An 18,833-nucleotide genomic window follows, 5' to 3' on the forward strand; every position below is an offset into this window, starting at 1 on the left:
TGAGTAGGATGCAGTTACAGATAATGGCCAGCAGGGGGCTATTTCATCTATGAGTATGATGCAGTTACAGATAATGGCCAGTAGGGGCCAATTTCATCTATGAGTAGGGTGCAGTTACAGTAAAACGTCGATAGGTGGAGGTGATTTTTTTATAGAGGCTGCAGTTACAGATAATGGCCAGCAGGGGGAGAAGGGGGTCTATTTCATCTATGAGTAGGGGGGAGTTACAGTAAAACGTCGATAAGGGAAGTTGATTTATTTATGAGAAGGTTGCAGTTATACTACTAAATGGTCTGCAGGAAAATTTCCCTCACATTTCACTAAAACAAGCACTGTAATCAATTTATTAATATAGAACAAACAGGTAAATAAAAAAAGTCTACTTAAATAAAAATGTTTGTCAATCTGGCTGAAGTTATTTTTCGTTTTTTGAATACCATTTCCTTTCATTTATTCTTGTCAATTAACATGCTTTTTTAAATGATTGTCTATTGTTGTCATCATTCTTAGTTTAAAAAGCAGGTCTCCCTCGTAATGAGACTGAAATGTATAAATAAAGGTTGAATGAATGTCAACATAAATTGCATGACAAAAGTCTAATTGACCAAATAATGATGGCTCCAACAATAAAGGCCTGAATAAAAGCAGAGCAAAAGTGTAAAAATTAATGACATTAACCAAAGATTTGCTTGGACTACTATACAAAATAAGGGGAGAAAAGTGACAAAATTTAAATGTATCCTGTCTCTTTTTAAGCATACGCAGTATATATACAGTATATGTGTGTGTATACATACATACAATTACCTTACTGGGTCTGTGCCCAGTAAATACAGTACAAAAAGTACATTAAAAATGCAAATACCCCAAAAGGCTAAAAGTATTACTGGAGTTATCATTTTAAAAGCTTTTGTGGTAGCAATAATACAACCCAGTGTATTCGTGTTATGTATCCAGTAAGCACCTGGTAATCAACCAGGTACATACCCAATAAGTGCTACTGTGTACTAATAAATAACCAGGTACTTACCTGGTAATTACCCAGTAAGTACCATGTTTATTAACCTTTATTTAATCAGGCAAATCCCACTGACATCACAGATCTCTTTTGCAAGGGATGCCTGGGCCTGAATGCAGCCTAACATGCATGTTAAATGTAATACATGGTAAATAACCAGGTATGTATATTACTTACTGCCACTGGATACGTACCTGATATTTTCTGGATGCTTTCCTGGTATGTACCTAGTAAGTAACCAGGTACGTACAGAGTATTACCTTTTGCTACACTAATGGACTTTCTATAATGTACTAGGTCCGAGCTGCACCTCGTTGTTTTTCTGACACACAATATTTGGAAAGCAGTAAAAGCTGGTGTTCTTTGATGACAACACCACAAACTATTTCAAGGTATATTCATGATGGAAACCAGCCGACCTCCATCTGTTTCTGAGCGAGGTGTCGTGATTTAAAGGTTAAGCCAGAACTCCACAGCTCTGGAAGAGGCAGCAAGGAAAGCTGAATGAAGTCATCCTGGATCAGCGTTTTGTGTGATAAAATGTGACAGTAAAATGTGCTTCCAAAAATAAAAGGGGGTGGGGGGGGTGTGTAAATGTCATGTGCCGTGTAAAATAATGCTTGTTTTAATAAGCAGGGAAAACAAATCCTTGTTCAAATCAATGCTGTTAAAAGAAGTCAATATTATGAGTAAATTATTATAATCCAACAGCTGAAGTTGGATGTTTTGAGTGATTTGAGCATAAGAAAGAACAAGAGCTGAACTTTAAAATGCATATTTATGTTAAAGTGTCTCAAAAGAATGTACATTATTTGCACTCATCACGCTCCATAATTTTTCTGCATCTGTTCTGAGACTGTGAATATTAAAAACCATCCATCCATCATCTTTACCCGCTTCTTCCTCTTCGGGTCGCAGGGGTCACTGGAGCCCATGCCCAGCCAGCTATGACTGTGCGAAAAGATAATCAGTCTGACTGGTCAGTAAGGAACATCAAGAGTTTTTATTATCTTCAAGGTTTGATTGATACAACATGGATGTCATATCATACACGTGACACGTCTTAAGGAGTCCTTGAGTCTCCGTCTTCACAACCAACTCCCTGACGTCCCCGTGTGCAGCTCTGTGCAGTGATGACTGGATATGGGCACTAGTGACCCAAGCGACAAAAAAGGAAGAAGTGGATAAAGATAATGAATGGATGGAACTTTCAAATAAAAAAAAAAAATAAATAAGAGCATACAGGACAAAAAGTGAAATGAAAGAATGCACTTTAATTATGTTTTTTAATGTCTTTGCCTGTCAATTTTATTAAATGTCGAGCCAAACTTTGGTGTGGTAGAAGCTAACGCGTACGCTGAGCACGAAAAATCACAATAGATGAGACAATAAAAACAAATCAAGACAGTTAAAGGGAAGTTTGAGATCGTCATCGTTGCATGTTCCCATACAACGGTACATGCCACATAAAGGCATGAAATGATTTTAAACTCAGTTCCGCTGTGTTGAGAAAGCAACAGTAGAAACAACGTTGCACGTTTATCAGGTTTAATTTCTCACAAGTCGCAGCTGATGGGTAACATTTGTTGTCATGATTCACATTTAATGAGAATATAAAACTGACCTTGTGCAGGTTTTATTAATTGGTCCAAGCTGCAGTTCGGAAACTGCATCTGTAAAACGTCACTCTTTTACGATTATAAAGCGTGTTTTTACCGTTAATACCTTCTAAAAATCCGATGGATTTGAATCGATTCATTTCTGGGACGTCAGCCAGTAAAACTCTTGAGGTACATCAACAGTTGACCTTACAGCGGAGGAATAAAAGCAGCAGTGGCGGCAGTAGTGATTCAAAGATTGTAAGAGACGGATACAAAGACTTTGATGAGTCGTTTTAGCGTTTCACAATAAAAACCTAACGTGCAAATGTGCAAGTCAGGACGGTTTTATTACAATACAAGCCGACTAGACAAGAACCAAGTGAGTGGTGGTATTAATTCATGCTTCGGAAATATTAGCGACAGGATTCAAAAACTTGTCTTTAATTAAAAGTTTGGGTTTAGATCTGCGTGAGCGAAGACGGGACGTGCACAGAGTTGCAATTCCAATTCAGAAAATGCGTTGTGGTTTCGGCACATGAATAAATATCTTAAGACAACTGTAGGCCACTAACTCCACGGCTCGTCCTGCTGCAGAAGCCGACGATCGGCGTTTCTTCCCCAAACGGGCATCCAACGTCTCAGCGCGTCCAGCTGTAGCTCGGTGCCTCCGGTCACAGGTCGGGACGGTAGCGTGGCGCGCCCGGCCTCACGTGTGGTTGCTGCTGTTAGTTAACCGTCTTTTGGTGGGAGAGTCTCTCATTCTCTGCGCGACACAGTGGGTGTGGACAGGCACTCCTCCCGGCAGACAAACCACGTTGGGTTCGCTGAAGGTGTTGTGGCACAGGTGGCATCCTTTCTTCTCCGACACAAAGATGGGTTTCTTCACCTCCTTTAACTGAAATAAAAGAAACAAAACAAGGAGTTTAATAAGACAGGAGCACCTTGATGCTGCTTGACGCTTTCACAAATTCAGCCATTAAGATGAATAAATAAAAACCAGTCAGTCAAATCAACAATTTGCCTTGACCAATATTTGGAAGTACAAAAATAAAAAAAATAAAAAACATTTTTTCCCATTTATCTTTATATATATATACTTTTTTAAATAGAATTCCTTGAGGGAATATATATCATCCACTGCCTTTCTTACGAATGTTTGAAAGTAAGAAACTAGTTAAGAGCCATTTAAGTAAAATTACAGAATTGACTAGATCCATAATTTCAATAATTTCATGCAATCGGTTGTTTTCAGCATATGAGACAGGGATGAACCTCAACTACTACCACACCAAACTCTAGCTATCTGTAAAACTATAAACTGTGTCAGCCACATTAAACTGGATTACAGTAGTCCCTCGCTACTTCGTGGTTCGTTTATTGTGGATTTTCAAAATAAGATTGGATGTGACACACAGTTGGCTGATTGACGGATGAGCCGCACGATCGGCATGGAATTTTTATTTCAAATAAATTATTTTAAATTATTTAGCACCTCCTGAACATTTGTGCAGCCCTTACTGCTGCAGGATAAACTTCCTGCTGCAGTTACACAGCTGATCAGCTGTTCTGTGTAGAGAAGTGGGCGTGGCAAAGAGCAGAGGAGGCAGGGAGATGAAATCATGACGTTCTGTGATCTTTTAGAGCGTTTACAGTTTAGAAACATTGTGTAGAATATTGCAAGAGTGTGGGAAGGGTTTAAAACACCTTCATATACTTATATATAAATACTACAATAAGCTACTACTTACTACTTGTACTACTACTACTTCGAGGTTTTTCCACTTACTTCAGCGTACAGATCCCCCACGATAAACGAGGGACTACTGTATCTCCAAATGTTAGTTGTAGCTGTAACATTTTCTTAAACGTTTTACTCAAACCCATCTACTCATTCATGAGATATTTTACTAACAGAAAACCACAGGCCATGACATCATGGCTGTCTTTCATCTCACAGCAGCGGGCGATAAAAAGCTTTTATTTGAAACTGAAAGCGATTTGACAAAACTTCTAATAGCCTCAGTTTCTTTGTACAAGTGGAGTTGCTCACCCGGTCGTGCAGCGCCTGAAGGTTTTCTGAGCGTGCGAGCCCAAGTGCGATCTGGGAGGTGCGGCAGGTGTGCGTGCTGGCCCTGATGGCTCGATTTAAAAAAGGCCTCAGCAGCTGTAGTGACCAGTTCTCAGGGAGCATTTGTAGGACGCGGACGGCATCAAACACCTCGCCGTGCTGGTTGAGGAGATCCACGGCCGCCATTTCTAGCTCGCTGCTGCTGCCACCTCCTCCTGCTCCTCCTGCTGCAGGAGAGTTTTTGTCCAGATAGACGCCCAGGAGCAGGTGAAACAGCTGCTGCTGATAGGCAGGATCCCGACACGACGAGGCCCACATGCAGAAGGCCTCAGCGGACCGGAAGTCTCTGAGTTTGTGCACCAGGATGTGCAGGGCTTTGTCGTGCTCCTCCAGCCTTCCATGTAGTGTTGCACGTTCTAGCAGCAGTTCTTCACAGTTCTCTATTTTACCTAATCAGGGTAAACAAAAACACCACAATTATATTATTTAGAGTGTAGACATATGCTTGATAAAATGTATTGCACGTATGGGCTGGTTTTAAAAGCATACCACGGTGTTAAAACCACTGAATCTTTGTGTCTCGCTATTTCTACAGTTTAAAAGCCTTTTAATAAGATATCAGTCAAAGTTGAGTTTTTGTTTTGTTTTTCCCTCACATGGAGCCCAGAGCAGCTACATCTGTCTCTTGATCCCAGCAGTCATTCAGCTGTGTAAGGTAGGCAAGGAGGAAATTCCTCTGAACATTAAAATTTGCTAAAAATAATAAAAATATACATTTTTGGTTGGTTGAACATTTTATCCTGCAGATAACCAGTCAGTTGTGATGTTTCTACCAGAGGAGTTTCACTCTCTTTTAAAGGGAACACTGTTTTGAAGCAAAGGTTTGCTACAAAAGTTAGCGTGCAGCAGGTTAACTAAGGAGGCTGATAACTAATAAGTTAATAAATTACAAACATCAGCTTGTCGGGGTCTTCATGTTGCTTTACAAAGAGCAAAACAACAAGTAATGTAAAACTAGATGTAATTTCTGGCATTATTTAGGAGGCAAACGTAACCGTTATTGCATTTATCTTTTTAAATAAAAGCAAATAAATCATGATGCATTTTTTTACTTTTTGATTTAATGCAGTGACGCTTGTATTTTAGCTTAAGTTTGTCAAAAAGCCATCATCTCAAGATGTTTGTCTTACCTAAGATGAAGTGTACTCGGTACGAGCTGGACTCCCTGAGAAAGGCTTGGAGCTTCTCTCTAGCTTTGGCCAGCTGCTCTTTACCCGTCGGCAACCCTGAAAGCATCGACAAAACCTTTTCCAGGTACAACACAGCCAGGTGTGTGTGGAACTTCTCTTTCTGTAAGAGGAAGAAAAGTTCACTTCATTTTATTTTGGCAACCAAAACAGACAAAAGAACAAAGCGACGTGATGTGAACATGAGCTCAACACGGTTTGGCTGGTCGAATCAGAGGATGCCATGTGGGTGTTTAAGTGAATAAAAACGAGTTTTATTTTCACGGAAATGCTCAAACTATAAACACTGTCCCTGACTAGGCTCCAAAAGTCCCAGCCCAGTCTCAGCGTTAACGTGATTCAGTTTTTATGCAACAACTATAAGAGGAAGTTTCTGGGAGCGGATGGGTCTCATGTGATCAGTTTCCTGAAACTTTCATGTTGAGGATGTGGTTCAGATGGGAAACTGCTCCAGTTCCCGTGACTTTATCCATGACAAAGTCTCAGCCTTTCACCAAAGAACTGATACTTCTGAGAAAATCTTACATTTCCTGCTACAGAAGGGCATCAGTGGTGGTTTTACTTTCCAACAGTAGGTCCCAGTTGGCGCTGACTAGAAGAAACTTCTCACGTCAGCACTTTTCACAGTTCCAGTTTATTTTTTCTACATTTTACTGGTTGTAGCGGCAGTGATTCGTCAGCACAGAGAATCAGCGCTGCCATTCTGCTGATGCGTTTCCTATCTGACTGTATCAACAGTTAAAGGTCTGAATCAGCACGCTTCGTTCTTTAACCTCGCAGTACTTCGTCATGTTTGTGATTCACGATTCGTATTTGTTGTACCTGTATTTTTTTCTCCAGCACAAGATATTCCAGGTAAAAAAGCAGAGCCTGGCTGTGATTTCCCAGGTAGGCGATCACGTCATCCGAGTTCAGCTCAGACTGATCTTTACTCGCGGGCCTTCTGGTAAAGATGTGAGCGCCTGTCTGTGATAAAATTAAAAGAAAAGTTTGATTATTACTAATGCAAATACACCACTGTGCAAAATATGAAAATGTGCTAGCTGTAATATACTCAAAGTTGCCTATAACTTAGTTTTGAGAGTCTATTTAAAGGATTTAGTGACTTTAAATAATGAAAAACAAATATCTTGAGCTTTTAAAATGACAGATCAGTAATAATTTGGGTAGCGGTGCACTAATAACTGGACAGCAGAGTTACATTTTTGGTAACCTACGGTGGGATCCTTCCGAAGGGCCCAGTCTGCATACTTCCACACAAGCTCCAGGTTGGAGGAGCAGCAGAGAAAGTCCACGATGTACTCATAAAGATCAGATCTAGTGAAGTCCTGCAGTTCTCCGTCGACCACACGAATCCACAACTAAAAAAAACGACAGACTGTTTTCACTTTGTAAGAATAATCTGGTGAGATAAACAGAATTTAGACTGTTTAGGTGCACAAACCTGCAGCGCTGCTGAATCTTGACCGTTACAATGATGGAGCAGCCCAAGTGCAAAATATCTGAGACAGAAAAGAAATGAATGAAGTGAAGCGTGTCCCCTCAAGATTACATTCTACAAGTAAAGTAATTAAGCTGGGCTCAGTTATGGCTCCATCATGAAACTAATTAACAGCATGACAATTATTAATTGTGGATATTAGAGTTGGGTGACAGGCTAAAAACTCTGGGCTGATTTGGGTTCAACAAGCAGCTTTAAAGTGGTTGACGTCACGATGCCTGTATTGTCACAACTCAACATATTTAAAAGCTGGAACCTGCAGGATCATGTTTTGACAACTTCTCTTCTTGACGAGTCGCTGCAATTCATTATTTTGGACAAAACTTTCCATCCATGGTGCTTCTGTTTTGTTACAGAGGCAGAAATTATTTCCATTTTAAAAATAAATAAATAAATGTCTACACATACCTAACAGATTATCAAATAGGAAGATGGAAATACAGCAACAAGTACTCGAACCTGCTCACTGTAGCCCACTATTTAGTTTTGTCCAGGTGCCCCAGATGTCAATGCGATATTACAAAGGCACGTCAACCACGACAGCCCTGCAACATCCAGAGCCTTGAGGAACTCTGGGCGGATTTCATCCACCCCCCAGAGCCCTGCTGCCATCGAGCTTTTTAACTACCACAGAGACTTCAGCCCCGGCTATGGACAGACCAACCCCAAAGTCCCGACTCAACTTCCTCATGGAAGACGTGCTGGTAGGATTGAGAAGGTTTGAGTATTCCTTTCACCTCTCAGCGTCAAGGTTGAGGTCAACGGTACCCCACCCTCACTAAACACTGTTAGTAAAGCATTGCTTTCCTCTCCTCAGCCGCCTGATGGTTTGCCAGAATCTCTTCGGAGCCAACCCAGAGTCTTTATCCAAGGTCTCACCAAACTCCTCCCACATCCGAGCTTTTGCCTCAGCAACAGCCACAGCAGCAGCTCGCTTAGCTTACCGAAACTCCTCAGCTGCTTCTGGAGTCCTACCAGCCAAAACGACTCATTCAGCTTGACGACTTCCGACCCGGGGTGTCCACCACCAAGCTCGAGGATGGCCACCGTGAGAAGCACCGACGAGCTTGCAGCCACAGCGACAATGGAGGAGAGAAACGTGGCCACTCGGACTCAATGTCCCCCGCCTCAGCTGGGATGCAGTTAAAGCTCTCACTGAGGTGCGAGTTGAAGATCTTTCTGACAGGTTCTTCTGCCAGGCATTCCCAGCAAACCCTCACTACATGTTTGGGTCAACCAGGTCTGTCCGGCCACTTCCCCCACCATCTGATCAAACTCTGACTGAACAAAATAGAGGAGTCCCCAGCTGGTGCACCTTCCAGCACCCAGATGTAGGTTACCAGGGCTCTACCCACGGGGCCAATGGGGGAAATGAGCAACATAGTTTTGCTTACTTGTGGGCCCAACACCTGCAGGAGGGGCCATACGAGTCAGGTGCGAAGTGCCATGGGTTGTAGCCAAAGGCTGAGACCTTGGCGCTCTGACCCTGGCTTACCAAAGCTGGCTTTGGGACATGGAACATGATCTCTCTGGTGGGGAAGGAGCCTGAGCTTGTGCGTAAGGTTGAGAGGTACCGACTAGATATAATGAATAAGGTTAAATGACTAATTGGAGTCACCTCAAAGCACAGCATGGGCTCTGAAACCAGTTTCCTTGAGGGGCTGGACCTTATTCCACTCTGGAGTTGCCCATGGTGAGAGGCGCTGAGCTGGTGTGGGTCTACTAATACCCCCCGGCTTGGTGCATGTGTGTTGGAGAATTCGTAGGAAGTTGAGAGGGTAGCTGCCCTGCACTTTTGGTGGGGGGGATGGCGTTAAATGGCAGTTCAGAGTCCCCAGCCTTCTTGGGAGTCCTTAGCAGGGGCAAGGTACATCCGAACTCCTCGTTTTATGTTCATGCAAGTCTTTAGAATTGCTCTTTGTCTGGCCTGTCAGCTAGGACCAATCTGCCTTGGGAGAACCTACCAGAGGCAATTACCCTGAACAGCATAACTCCTAGAATCATTCAGGTGCTCAAACTTCTCCACTAAGATAAGGTGGTGATTCAAGGAGCATCATTAAAGAGAAGGTGTACATTAATACATGTACACAGTAAAATCTCAGAAAGATCATCTTTTAAACAGAAGGTCAGTGTAGAAATTTCCTGAGTTTTCCCAAACGTTTTAGTTTGGTTTTCCCTGTCTGGAAAATGTGAACATGAGGTGTCATTTTCCAGGTTTTCTCTGATTTCCAGTTACTGGATAATCTGTTTAAGTAAGAATGCCTTCTATACATATTTGTTTTCTTTTTTTTTCTAAGAATTGTTAAATTGTAAGTTAAGCTCAGCAGTTATAGTATATTTTTGTTAAATTAAAAATATGCATGGGCCAAAAAAAAAAAAAAGGAAACTGTGTTGTGTATCGATCGTCAGCTGACCTGACTTCTAAAGACCTCTATCAGCATCAACCTTAGAAAAAAATAATAATTCAGTCGACCTCTAACACAAAATATAAATAAAACACATTGTTAGTTTAATTCTTTGGACAGTCTGTGTTTAACAGCTAATGTTAATGATTCTGAAACATGCTGTGAGGAGTCACGCTGAATAAATCCACCTGTTGATCCACGAGGAAAACCTCAGTTAAAGTTACAAGAAATAAAATAAAATATCATTAAAATTATACCTTAAACAAAAAGTAATGATGTTGATGAATTTATATAATCAGTGACGTCAGTTATGACGACTCTTCGCAGCAGCTCTGGCTAAAATAAAGTGGAAAATATTGTCCCCGTTAACGAAAAGAAGCTATTGCTGATAAAACTCCAGTGAGTCGCTCAACCCTAATATTTATTAAACATAACTTCTACAAAAGTGTTGCCTCCTTATAAAAAGCTGATTTCTTCTCTCCCCCCCTCCAGCAATATCTGTAATGTAAACAGCAAACACACTTGTGATATTTCTCCAGCCAGGGAATGCTGTCTGCCAGAACGCAGGCGTTGTCTGAAGCGAGCAGGTCTAAAAGGCTCTCGTGATCTTGTTCAGCGTAGAGTTTTAACAGAGCCGTGTCCACGTCCTCCCTGCAGCCATTCACCACCTCTGTGCTCCGTACCTGTGTGTACAAAAGAATAAAAATCACAGTGGCAAAAAATTACACGCAAACACATTACATAAAAACCTGTTTTTTCTATCTACCGGTAGTTACCTCTCCTAAATAACTGATAAGGAATTTCTTGCACCGCAGCACTTTTTCCTGGTCCCCTTGTGCCAGATGGTTGAGATCTGCAAACTCATGGAGAGGAGGGTGGCAGCGCGTGAATGTGGAGGACGCCGGTAGGAGTAACGGGTAGAGGGAAATTAGCTCCCGAACGTCCAGCTGACCCTTTCTGAAAAATATACGTCCACAGAAACTGGTAATGAGTTCAAGAAACAAGTTTACTTCAAAGGTAGATTAGATGAGATGTTCAGATAATTCAGCTACTTTAAGAATTTTATTAACGTCTGCCCTCTGGTCAAAAAAACAACAACAAAACAAACAGAAATAGGCTCCACTGTAGAGGCATTTAAAAGTGCAAAACTACAAAAATACTGGAGATAAATGATTATTATTGAAGGTGTTTTATTAGTCTTGAAATAGAAAATCTTATAATGTATTTATTTTAAACATCAGTTAATTGGTAAAATATAAAACATAATTCTTGAAATCTTAAAAGTTTGAATTTTGGCTACAAAATAATCTGGACAAACATTGTAAATTGAAATAAGAAAGTTGTGGGCTTTTTTTTTTTTTTTTGGTCAAACAACTTTTTTTTCCACATTTTTAAGTTTGGGGAAAATAAATTAATGAAATATGGGGTGCAACTTTGGATAAGAGATGCAAAAACACATTATTATTTATGTTATTTACATTTAAAATGAAGTTAAACTATTGTTTTGCTAAGAAAACAGCTTGAATAATTCATACCAGTTTGCAACAACAGACCATTTAAAAGCCCATAAAATAATTTCTAAGAACTATTTAAGTCCATTTCTTACCTGAAGTGTTCTTTAGCCTCCAGAAACTGAAGCTGTCCAAACTGTATGAAACCTGCCTGCTGAAGGATTCTTCTGTGCAAAATCTAAAGAAGCATGGTGACAAAACAGAACAAAAACACAATTTTTTTCGAAGGAACAAACATGAATAAAGCTATATTCAAGAACATTTCAGCTACTTATTTCTTTACACTTTGCTCTAAATACGACAGACTTTCTTGTAATGTTTTAAAGTGGTCTTAATCAATGTGTTTTCAGGCACTCTATGGGTGTTCAAAGGTTTTTCCTCCAGACCTTCACTGATTTTTAAATATTTTGCAAATATGCAACAGTTTAAAAACACCTATAATAAATATTTACACCAACAAGATAATTCCTAAAGGCCTGCTAGTTATGACAAGTTTATGTTGGCTAAAATCTCTTAAGAGTAATAATGAAAACAGCTTTCCTGTAATTACCTGAAACTTGTCTTTGGGAATAATTCTCTGTGCTCCCTCTGTGAGGATGAGAGCTTCCTCCACTCTGTGACCAGCCAGTAAGTCCTGAATCTGTCTCTCCAGTGGCAGAGGTACCAGAATGTAAACAGCCTTGGTAGAAGCCAGCATGACCTTCCCTAAAACACACACTTGCAGCTGTCAGTGGTACTTTCAGATCTCTCTTGTAAATGAGTCCTCGAGGCTTAATGAGATTTACCTGTCTAAATAAAGGTTGAATGAATGAATGAACTTTAACACTTTTCAAATTTTCAGTCTAAATCTGCTTCACGTGATGTCACACAGCAGAGGTTATGTCCACCATTTGCAGTTGTTGCTTCATTTCTGAATTTTTAACCAAGATGAGACCTTCTAAAATAAATGCTTGAGTTTAATATGCTTTAAACTAACACATTTATTCTCTCCCCACTGGGAAAAAACATTAAAACGATGCTAGCACCTTAAGAAAAATGTATCAAGCATCAATAAGTTCACCATCATCTATTCCTGCTTTTAAATGCTGGTTTGATCAGACGCCAGACTGTGTGGCGATACCTTCAAAGTCCTGTAGAACTTGTCCATCCCTGAATGAAAGTGTCTGTTTCAGTTGTTGGTCCAACATGCTGTGGATGGTGATGAAGTTCTCATCCAACGCCACAACATATGGAAAACACACGGCGGCAGCAATCACGCTCTCTGACCAGCTGACCGGAGCTCGCTGAGACGCTCCCTCTGCGTTGGCAAACATTCCTTCAGGTTGGATGTCGGGAAGCAGTTTTGTAGGAAAGAAATAGCATGGGTAAGCAATATTGTAACCAAGAAACTAATAAAAAAAAACTGAAAAGAAAAGTGCTACTGAGAAAGAAAATTGTTTTCACAAACAGAAATAAAACCATCTTAGCAAAAAACATTAGATTTTCAACCCCAAAAGAGGAAACATACACATTTTAAATGAACTGGCAGATATATTATTGACAGTTATACAATTCAATTCAGTTTATTAACATAGCACCAAGTCACAACAGAAGTCATCTCAGGGCACTGCACAGAACAGAGGATGTTCACCAGTGGTGCTACACTAAATCTAGTTTGAGATTTTAGCTTGTCATCTTTTTGCACTTCTTTCTCCAGTATTCTCTAAAATGTTACACCATAATAAGGTAACATACCCAGACCACCAGGAGCTGCGAGGAGGAACTCCTCCCTGCTGATCCTCTTCACAATGGGTCTCCTCTCCTCGCTGTTGTACGGGAAAAGATCCTGCGCAGCTCCTGTGTTGTAGTTCAGGATCATGTACTGTGTGGTGAGGGCTAAGCACAAGAAGTATCCATCAAGACTGACGGCGCAGGGCTGCTCTGGTGTATTCACCTCTTTGACCAGCTGCACTCTGTCCTCATACACCATGTAAACCTGAACTGTCCGCCTCTTGGACAAGAGAACGCCCATTTCCACGCAGAAAGGATCCCCGTTCACCGGGTTCTCGTTTATGCAGAACGCAGTCACACCTCTGATTCTGACTCCACCCCCTGCTGCTGATGGCACAGACTCCAGTGTCACCATGTCGACGAGGAACACTATTCCATCGCAAAGGACTATCAGACGCTCCAACGCAGAGGCAGCTCGCAGCTCAGCAACTGGTTTCTTCAGGCCAAGGTATTTGTGGAGCAGCTTCTGGGCTGAGTAAGTCAATTTCCCTTTGGAAGATGTGACCTCGTCCAGCAGAAAGTGGTGGATAAAGCAGTCATTAGTAGCCACGTACAGATGCTTCCCACAGCATTCGATGCACTCGATGTTGATGCGAGCTTTGTCGCCCATGAGGAGGTCTCGCTCCACAGCGGGGACAAGCTCAAAAGCCTTCACACTCATCTCAGCCAAGGCATCTAAGCTGAATGATCAATGACAAGCGTTAACAAAACTATTCACAGATATAAAATATAAATGTATAGAGTACACTGCTAAACATTTGGCTGTAATTATCACAGAAGATACCAGAGATATTAAATCTGCTCTGGTGCTTTTAGGCAGCTCGCTTTATTTGTTTTTGTTTATCCATTTATCATTTTCTGCTTGTTTTTGTTTATATACATAAAAAATCAGTATAAGCTGTAAATTTATTATCCAACGTTAAAATTAAGAAAAATAGATTTACATATGTAATAAGGCATGATTATAGTCAGTAAATATTTTCTGACCACATATAAAGACCAGTGGGTTTGCCTTTGTGATTTAGGTTAAACTGTGATTTAAATCTATTTTTTTTATCTTTCCAAATGAACACATCGTGAAACTGTCACACAGACTCCTGACACATTTAATCACAAGATTACAAATATCAGTACGTGGCTGAGATACGAGACTTAACTTTGTTATTTCGTTAACATTTTAAATGTTCAGAACTTAAGATCACAAACACGCTGTTTTTATTTAGCGCAAGAGGCTAATAACATTAGCATCGGCTAGCTTCCCTAGAAATATAGCGACTAAAGACAAGCAAAAAGTTTTCTGGTAAATATGAAGGTGGGATGTTTGTTTGCACCTACTAACCTTCATGGAATAAGTCGTAGCCACTGTGCTCGAAGTGTTTTAATACATTGACAATAAAGCATTTACTTCTTACACGATGGCTAAGCTACCAATATTCGCTTACATTTACCGAGAGTTAAGAGCAAAGCTAATGCTAGTAGCATAGCGAGCTAACTGTTAGCTCAGCTACATTTACTGTCAGGCTAAAGAAGCTGTTCGTTGTGTGTTTGAAATAGCCATGTGGTTTTGTTACTAGTTCTAGATAGCCTTCATTTCCAGATGATGCTCTGCGGACACCGCGGTTCTGCGGACCAACTCCCAACCGAGTTTGTCATGGAGTAGCCAGCGTACACTTACCTCTGAAGACAGACAGGACTGCTAAAGGCGGGCCGGGGTCGGAACACCACCAACAGGCGACCCGCACTGCTCCGAAAGCAGCCGTCACGGAATGCTTTTACAATTAAACAACCATATTGCCATGATGGTGCTCAGGTGGGCATCGAAACACGGTCTGGGAAAATTACTTTACTGGTCAGGTCTTGCTTCACCAGGATACAAACACCGCCCATTTGCGCTGAACCCTGCCTGACTGCAGGTGAGGTGTGAAGCGTTCAATGTCAACCAGTACGATCATGTCTATGAGTACGATTATCTGAAAAGCTACAATGACTTTTTACCAACATGGAACGTTTTTAAATCTAATACTAAAATGGTCAAAATTTCTAATACCAGCAATATGAATAATCACTACAAGTTTAACAAAATATTTTAATAGACTATAAAAGTTTTCAAACAGGTATGAGTTTACTCAAGATTTAACCATATTATATTATAAATGCTTCATTATAAATTTGCCATTGTTATTTGTATTGTTGTTAGTAATAACTAGCAACACTTTCAAACAAAATTAGCCTACTCTCGCGTTTGAAAATAGGTGGACGGTAAACGAAAGCCGAAAATACCAACTGTTTGTGAATGCAGCTCCACCGTTTTTCACCCAAGATGCACCTGTCTACTCCACACCGAAAAGCCATTTTGTTATGCTAGCATGCTAAACAGTAAAACAGCTACCAAAAACACGAGTCTGTTATATCAGCGCTAGCCATGTCGCTTTTATATTTTTGTTCACTTTCGTATCATTCACTAATTAAACGGGTTAAAACTTGTAATTAGTCCTCAATGATATGGATTAGCTAAAGTGTTGCTAATGGGACAAAAACTGGTCTCCGAAGTGTGTTGCAGTTTTAGATAACACACTGTTAGCAAGCTGTTTACTTAGCAGTCGGTAGTTATTTTTTTCTTATTATTAACTAACCTTAGTAGGTCTCGTGTTTGTCAGTGCTTTCGGTTTTAAAATAGATTGCGAGTTTCTTTCATTTAAAGACGTTTAGTTAATCGGCGAGAGACGCAGCGAACACGGGAGACGCAACAAACGGTAAACTTAACAAAACACTATTCTGCGTTAAGCCTAATCTGATGATGGGAGAGGACACTCGACAGAAGAGGGCCAGCTTCTCGGCTCTGACGGGACACGGAACCAACGGGATGGCCAGGACGTCCAGCAAAACCGGCGGCTCCAAGAAAATAGTGATAAAAAATTTTAAAGGTATTGTTGCCACCTGTTTCTCACATCACTTTAAGATGGGAGAGTAGACCATGCTGTAAAAAAAAGTTTAGGGTCATTTAATTAAACATAAAGTTGTCGACCCTGTTTAAAACACGCAGGTTATTTTGCTTGATGCACCCAATAACCTGAAATGCTGCAAGTTATAAGAAAAAAATCGGAATGTGCGGTATTGTTTAATATCACAATAATATATCTATTGTTATTAACCCACATTTTCCTCCTCACCTTATCTTCTGTAATCACAAATATCTAAGCCAGATGTTGGCCTCAAGGCTGGAGTTCATTGGTATGCCCAAAAATAATAACTGCATGAAGAACATGAATGTTTCAAATAAAGTGGCCTATTATTTATTGCAGTTTTTTTGATATTGCAGTCAATTTTTAAAATACTGTGCAGCCCTAATTATTTGCATATTTTACTAATTCGGACTTCTATTACCTGAAACAGTTACCGGTTACATTGCATCTCTTGTCACAGCTGCTAAATAATTCATTAAAATTATTACCATTTATTTCAGGGGAGTGGTGGCTCAGAGGTTAGAGAAGGGAAGATCGCTGGTTCAACCCCAGGTACTGACAACATCAAAATGTGTGTGGGATAGGTGAAGCACCCACGCTTGTCTCCACCCTCATTTGCCCCACTCTGGGCCCCTGAACAAGGCCCTCAACCCCCCACCATCTGCTCACCTGGGCGCCATAGCAGCTCTCTGCTCCACACAGAGGGCTGTGGTAGCTCGGTGGTTGTGTCAGGAAGGGCATCCGGCGTAAAAAATAATTGCCAAGTCTTCGTGCGACTCAGTTTTCTGTGGTGACCCCTGAAGAAGGGAGAAGCTGAAAGAAAAAAAAAACGCATTTGTTTGACTTAATAAAGTCAATACATCCTTTGACAACTTGACACTTTATGATTTATGACTTTTTATTGAATTAATGTTCACTTACCGATAATTAAAATGATAATTGGTTGGCAAAGAAAACCGATAATTTAATTATTTTATTCCTAAATGTCTTGTTTGAAATTTACAATGACAGTACATGTAGCGGAGCTATCATCGTGCTAATTTTTGATCATTAAAACATCTGAATTTTTAAATATTTTCTATTACATCAGTGCATGTAAGATTGCAAACTTTTTAAGGAAATTCATATTGTGAAAAATTGAAAATGTTTCTTTTTGCGTGATTGTAATTGTAGAAATATCTGCCAAAATCCTACATGTTCAAGGTTCTTTATTGTCATTTGCATCACATGTGGGTAAAAAAGTTGTGTACCCAAGGTCCCAGTTACACCCAAAAATAGCAAAAATATAGAGTATAAAAATAATCACTGTACAGTATAAGGATCTAAGATATATGCTAAATGATACGCTAAAAGATCTAAGATAAACACTAATAATGTAAAAAATAAATAAACTTTCAGCTTCTCCCTTCGTCAGTGGTCGTCACAGCGAACTAAGTCGCACGAAGACATGGCAATTATTTTTACGCCAGATGCCCTTCCTGATGCAACCACAGACCACTGAGCTACAACAGCCCTCTGTGTGGAGCAGAGAGCTGACATCTAGGGCGCCCAGGGGAGCAGAGGGTGGTGCTTAAGGAACTTGCTCAAGGGCCCAGAGTGGGGCAAATGAGGGTGGAGGCAGGTGTGGGTGCTTCACCTGTCCTACTCACATTTTTGATGTTGTCGGTATCAGGAATTGAACCATTGATCTTCCAATCACAGGTGCATCCTCTCTAGCCTCTGTGCCACCACTCCATAATAATGTAAAATAATACGATATATTAAACAGCAGCCCGAACATTGAGTCTGTAGTTAGCAGATGGGTATGAATACAGCAGCATAAAGGCAAGAAATCAGCAGCATGGATAATTTTCTTCATGAGATCAGCAGCATGGATAATCAGTAGCCCAGATAAGTCACATATCACCCATTAAAGTGGCATTACAGTGATTATTTTTCTTCAGTGATAATCCTGGTTAGGGATTTACGAGTTTAACAACTTCAGGGTAGAAGCTGTTCCTCAGTCTAGTGGTTCTACACTTAATACTCCTCAACCTCCTTCCTGAGGGGAGTGGGGCAAAAAGTGTGAGTGCTGGGTGAGTGGGGTCCTTCATGATGCAGGTGGCTCTCTTCCAGCATCTGGAGGTGTAGATGTCTGTGATGTTGGGGAGACTGACACAACAGACTTCAGTGCAGCCTTCACCGATGTTAAGACCATAAATGGTTTACCTTTGTGAAAAGCATCAAACTGTTTAGTTTTTGCCCTAATAAATGTTTGTTTACCAACTTTTTTGTGTATGCAAAGCGCATGAAAGAATTTACTCCCTCCATGATGTATTTTTGTTCAACTGTGAAATGAAGATGAGAAGTGAAGTATTTTATTCAATCTTAAAAAAACTAAACGTTTCTCAGGGTAATTATTGCAAGTTGAGTATATAATGAAATTATTTGTGAAACTCAAATTTTCTTAGAGATTTTAAAACTGTCAGTGAATAGTAATTTGTCTGAAATGATATTTCCTGAATCCAAATGTTTTGGCACAACCTAAAATAATCGAACAGATTTTTTCAAACCTTCCACTGGTGATAAACTTGTGTATTTTATTTATTTTTTGTCAACTCTAATGAACTTTGCTGTGGTTTTGTAACAGACAGGCCAAGGCTAGCTGAGAACTACACAGAGGACACGTGGCTGAAGCTTCGGGACGCAGTGGGCGCCATCCAGAACAGCACCTCTATCAAGTACAATCTGGAAGAGCTCTATCAGGTTT

General features: G+C 40.4%; 2 protein-coding genes across 3 annotated transcripts in view; one reads left to right on the top strand and one right to left on the bottom strand.

Moving 5' to 3' along the window:
- Nucleotides 1-3,001: 3,001 nt before the first annotated feature.
- On the bottom strand, nucleotides 3,002-15,028 carry tgfbrap1 (transforming growth factor, beta receptor associated protein 1). Its single transcript, XM_037689911.1, has 13 exons — nucleotides 14,797-15,028; nucleotides 13,086-13,801; nucleotides 12,472-12,666; nucleotides 11,902-12,056; nucleotides 11,447-11,529; nucleotides 10,617-10,797; nucleotides 10,363-10,523; nucleotides 7,379-7,436; nucleotides 7,152-7,295; nucleotides 6,757-6,900; nucleotides 5,878-6,037; nucleotides 4,670-5,136; nucleotides 3,002-3,514 (listed from the first exon to the last, which is right to left on the bottom strand). The coding sequence occupies exons 2-13, from the start codon at nucleotides 13,780-13,782 to the stop codon at nucleotides 3,326-3,328; spliced, it is 2,634 nt and encodes an 877-aa protein (XP_037545839.1). The 5' UTR covers nucleotides 13,783-13,801; nucleotides 14,797-15,028; the 3' UTR covers nucleotides 3,002-3,325.
- cul4a (cullin 4A) overlaps nucleotides 4,721-18,833 on the top strand; it is a 28,034-nt gene continuing 13,921 nt past the window's right edge. Inside the window, exons 1-2 of one of the 2 annotated variants that reach the window (XM_037689920.1) lie at nucleotides 15,464-16,045; nucleotides 18,714-18,829. In XM_037689920.1, the coding sequence (XP_037545848.1) occupies nucleotides 15,916-16,045; nucleotides 18,714-18,829 (246 nt within the window). In that variant the 5' untranslated portion in view covers nucleotides 15,464-15,915. Of the gene's footprint in view, nucleotides 4,728-15,463; nucleotides 16,046-18,713; nucleotides 18,830-18,833 lie in introns of those variants that run through there. The other variant, XM_037689927.1, reaches the window with a different exon arrangement.

This window comes from Nematolebias whitei, chromosome 2 (assembly GCF_014905685.2).
Source record: "Nematolebias whitei isolate Nwh7 chromosome 2, NemWhi1, whole genome shotgun sequence".
Lineage (NCBI taxonomy): Eukaryota > Metazoa > Chordata > Actinopteri > Cyprinodontiformes > Rivulidae > Nematolebias > Nematolebias whitei.

What these genes read in the sequence shown, in the direction of transcription:
- tgfbrap1 (XM_037689911.1), bottom strand. Translation starts at nt 13,782, where the DNA reads ATGAGTGTGAAGGCTTTTGAGCTTGTCCCCGCTGTGGAGCGAGACCTC. An exon ending in TTCCCAAAGACAAGTTTCAG is followed by an intron (nt 11,530 to 11,901) that starts GTAATTACAGGA and finishes ATGCTTCTTTAG; the next exon opens with ATTTTGCACAGAAGAATCCT. An exon ending in GAGGCTAAAGAACACTTCAG is followed by an intron (nt 10,798 to 11,446) that starts GTAAGAAATGGA and finishes TATATTTTTCAG; the next exon opens with AAAGGGTCAGCTGGACGTTC.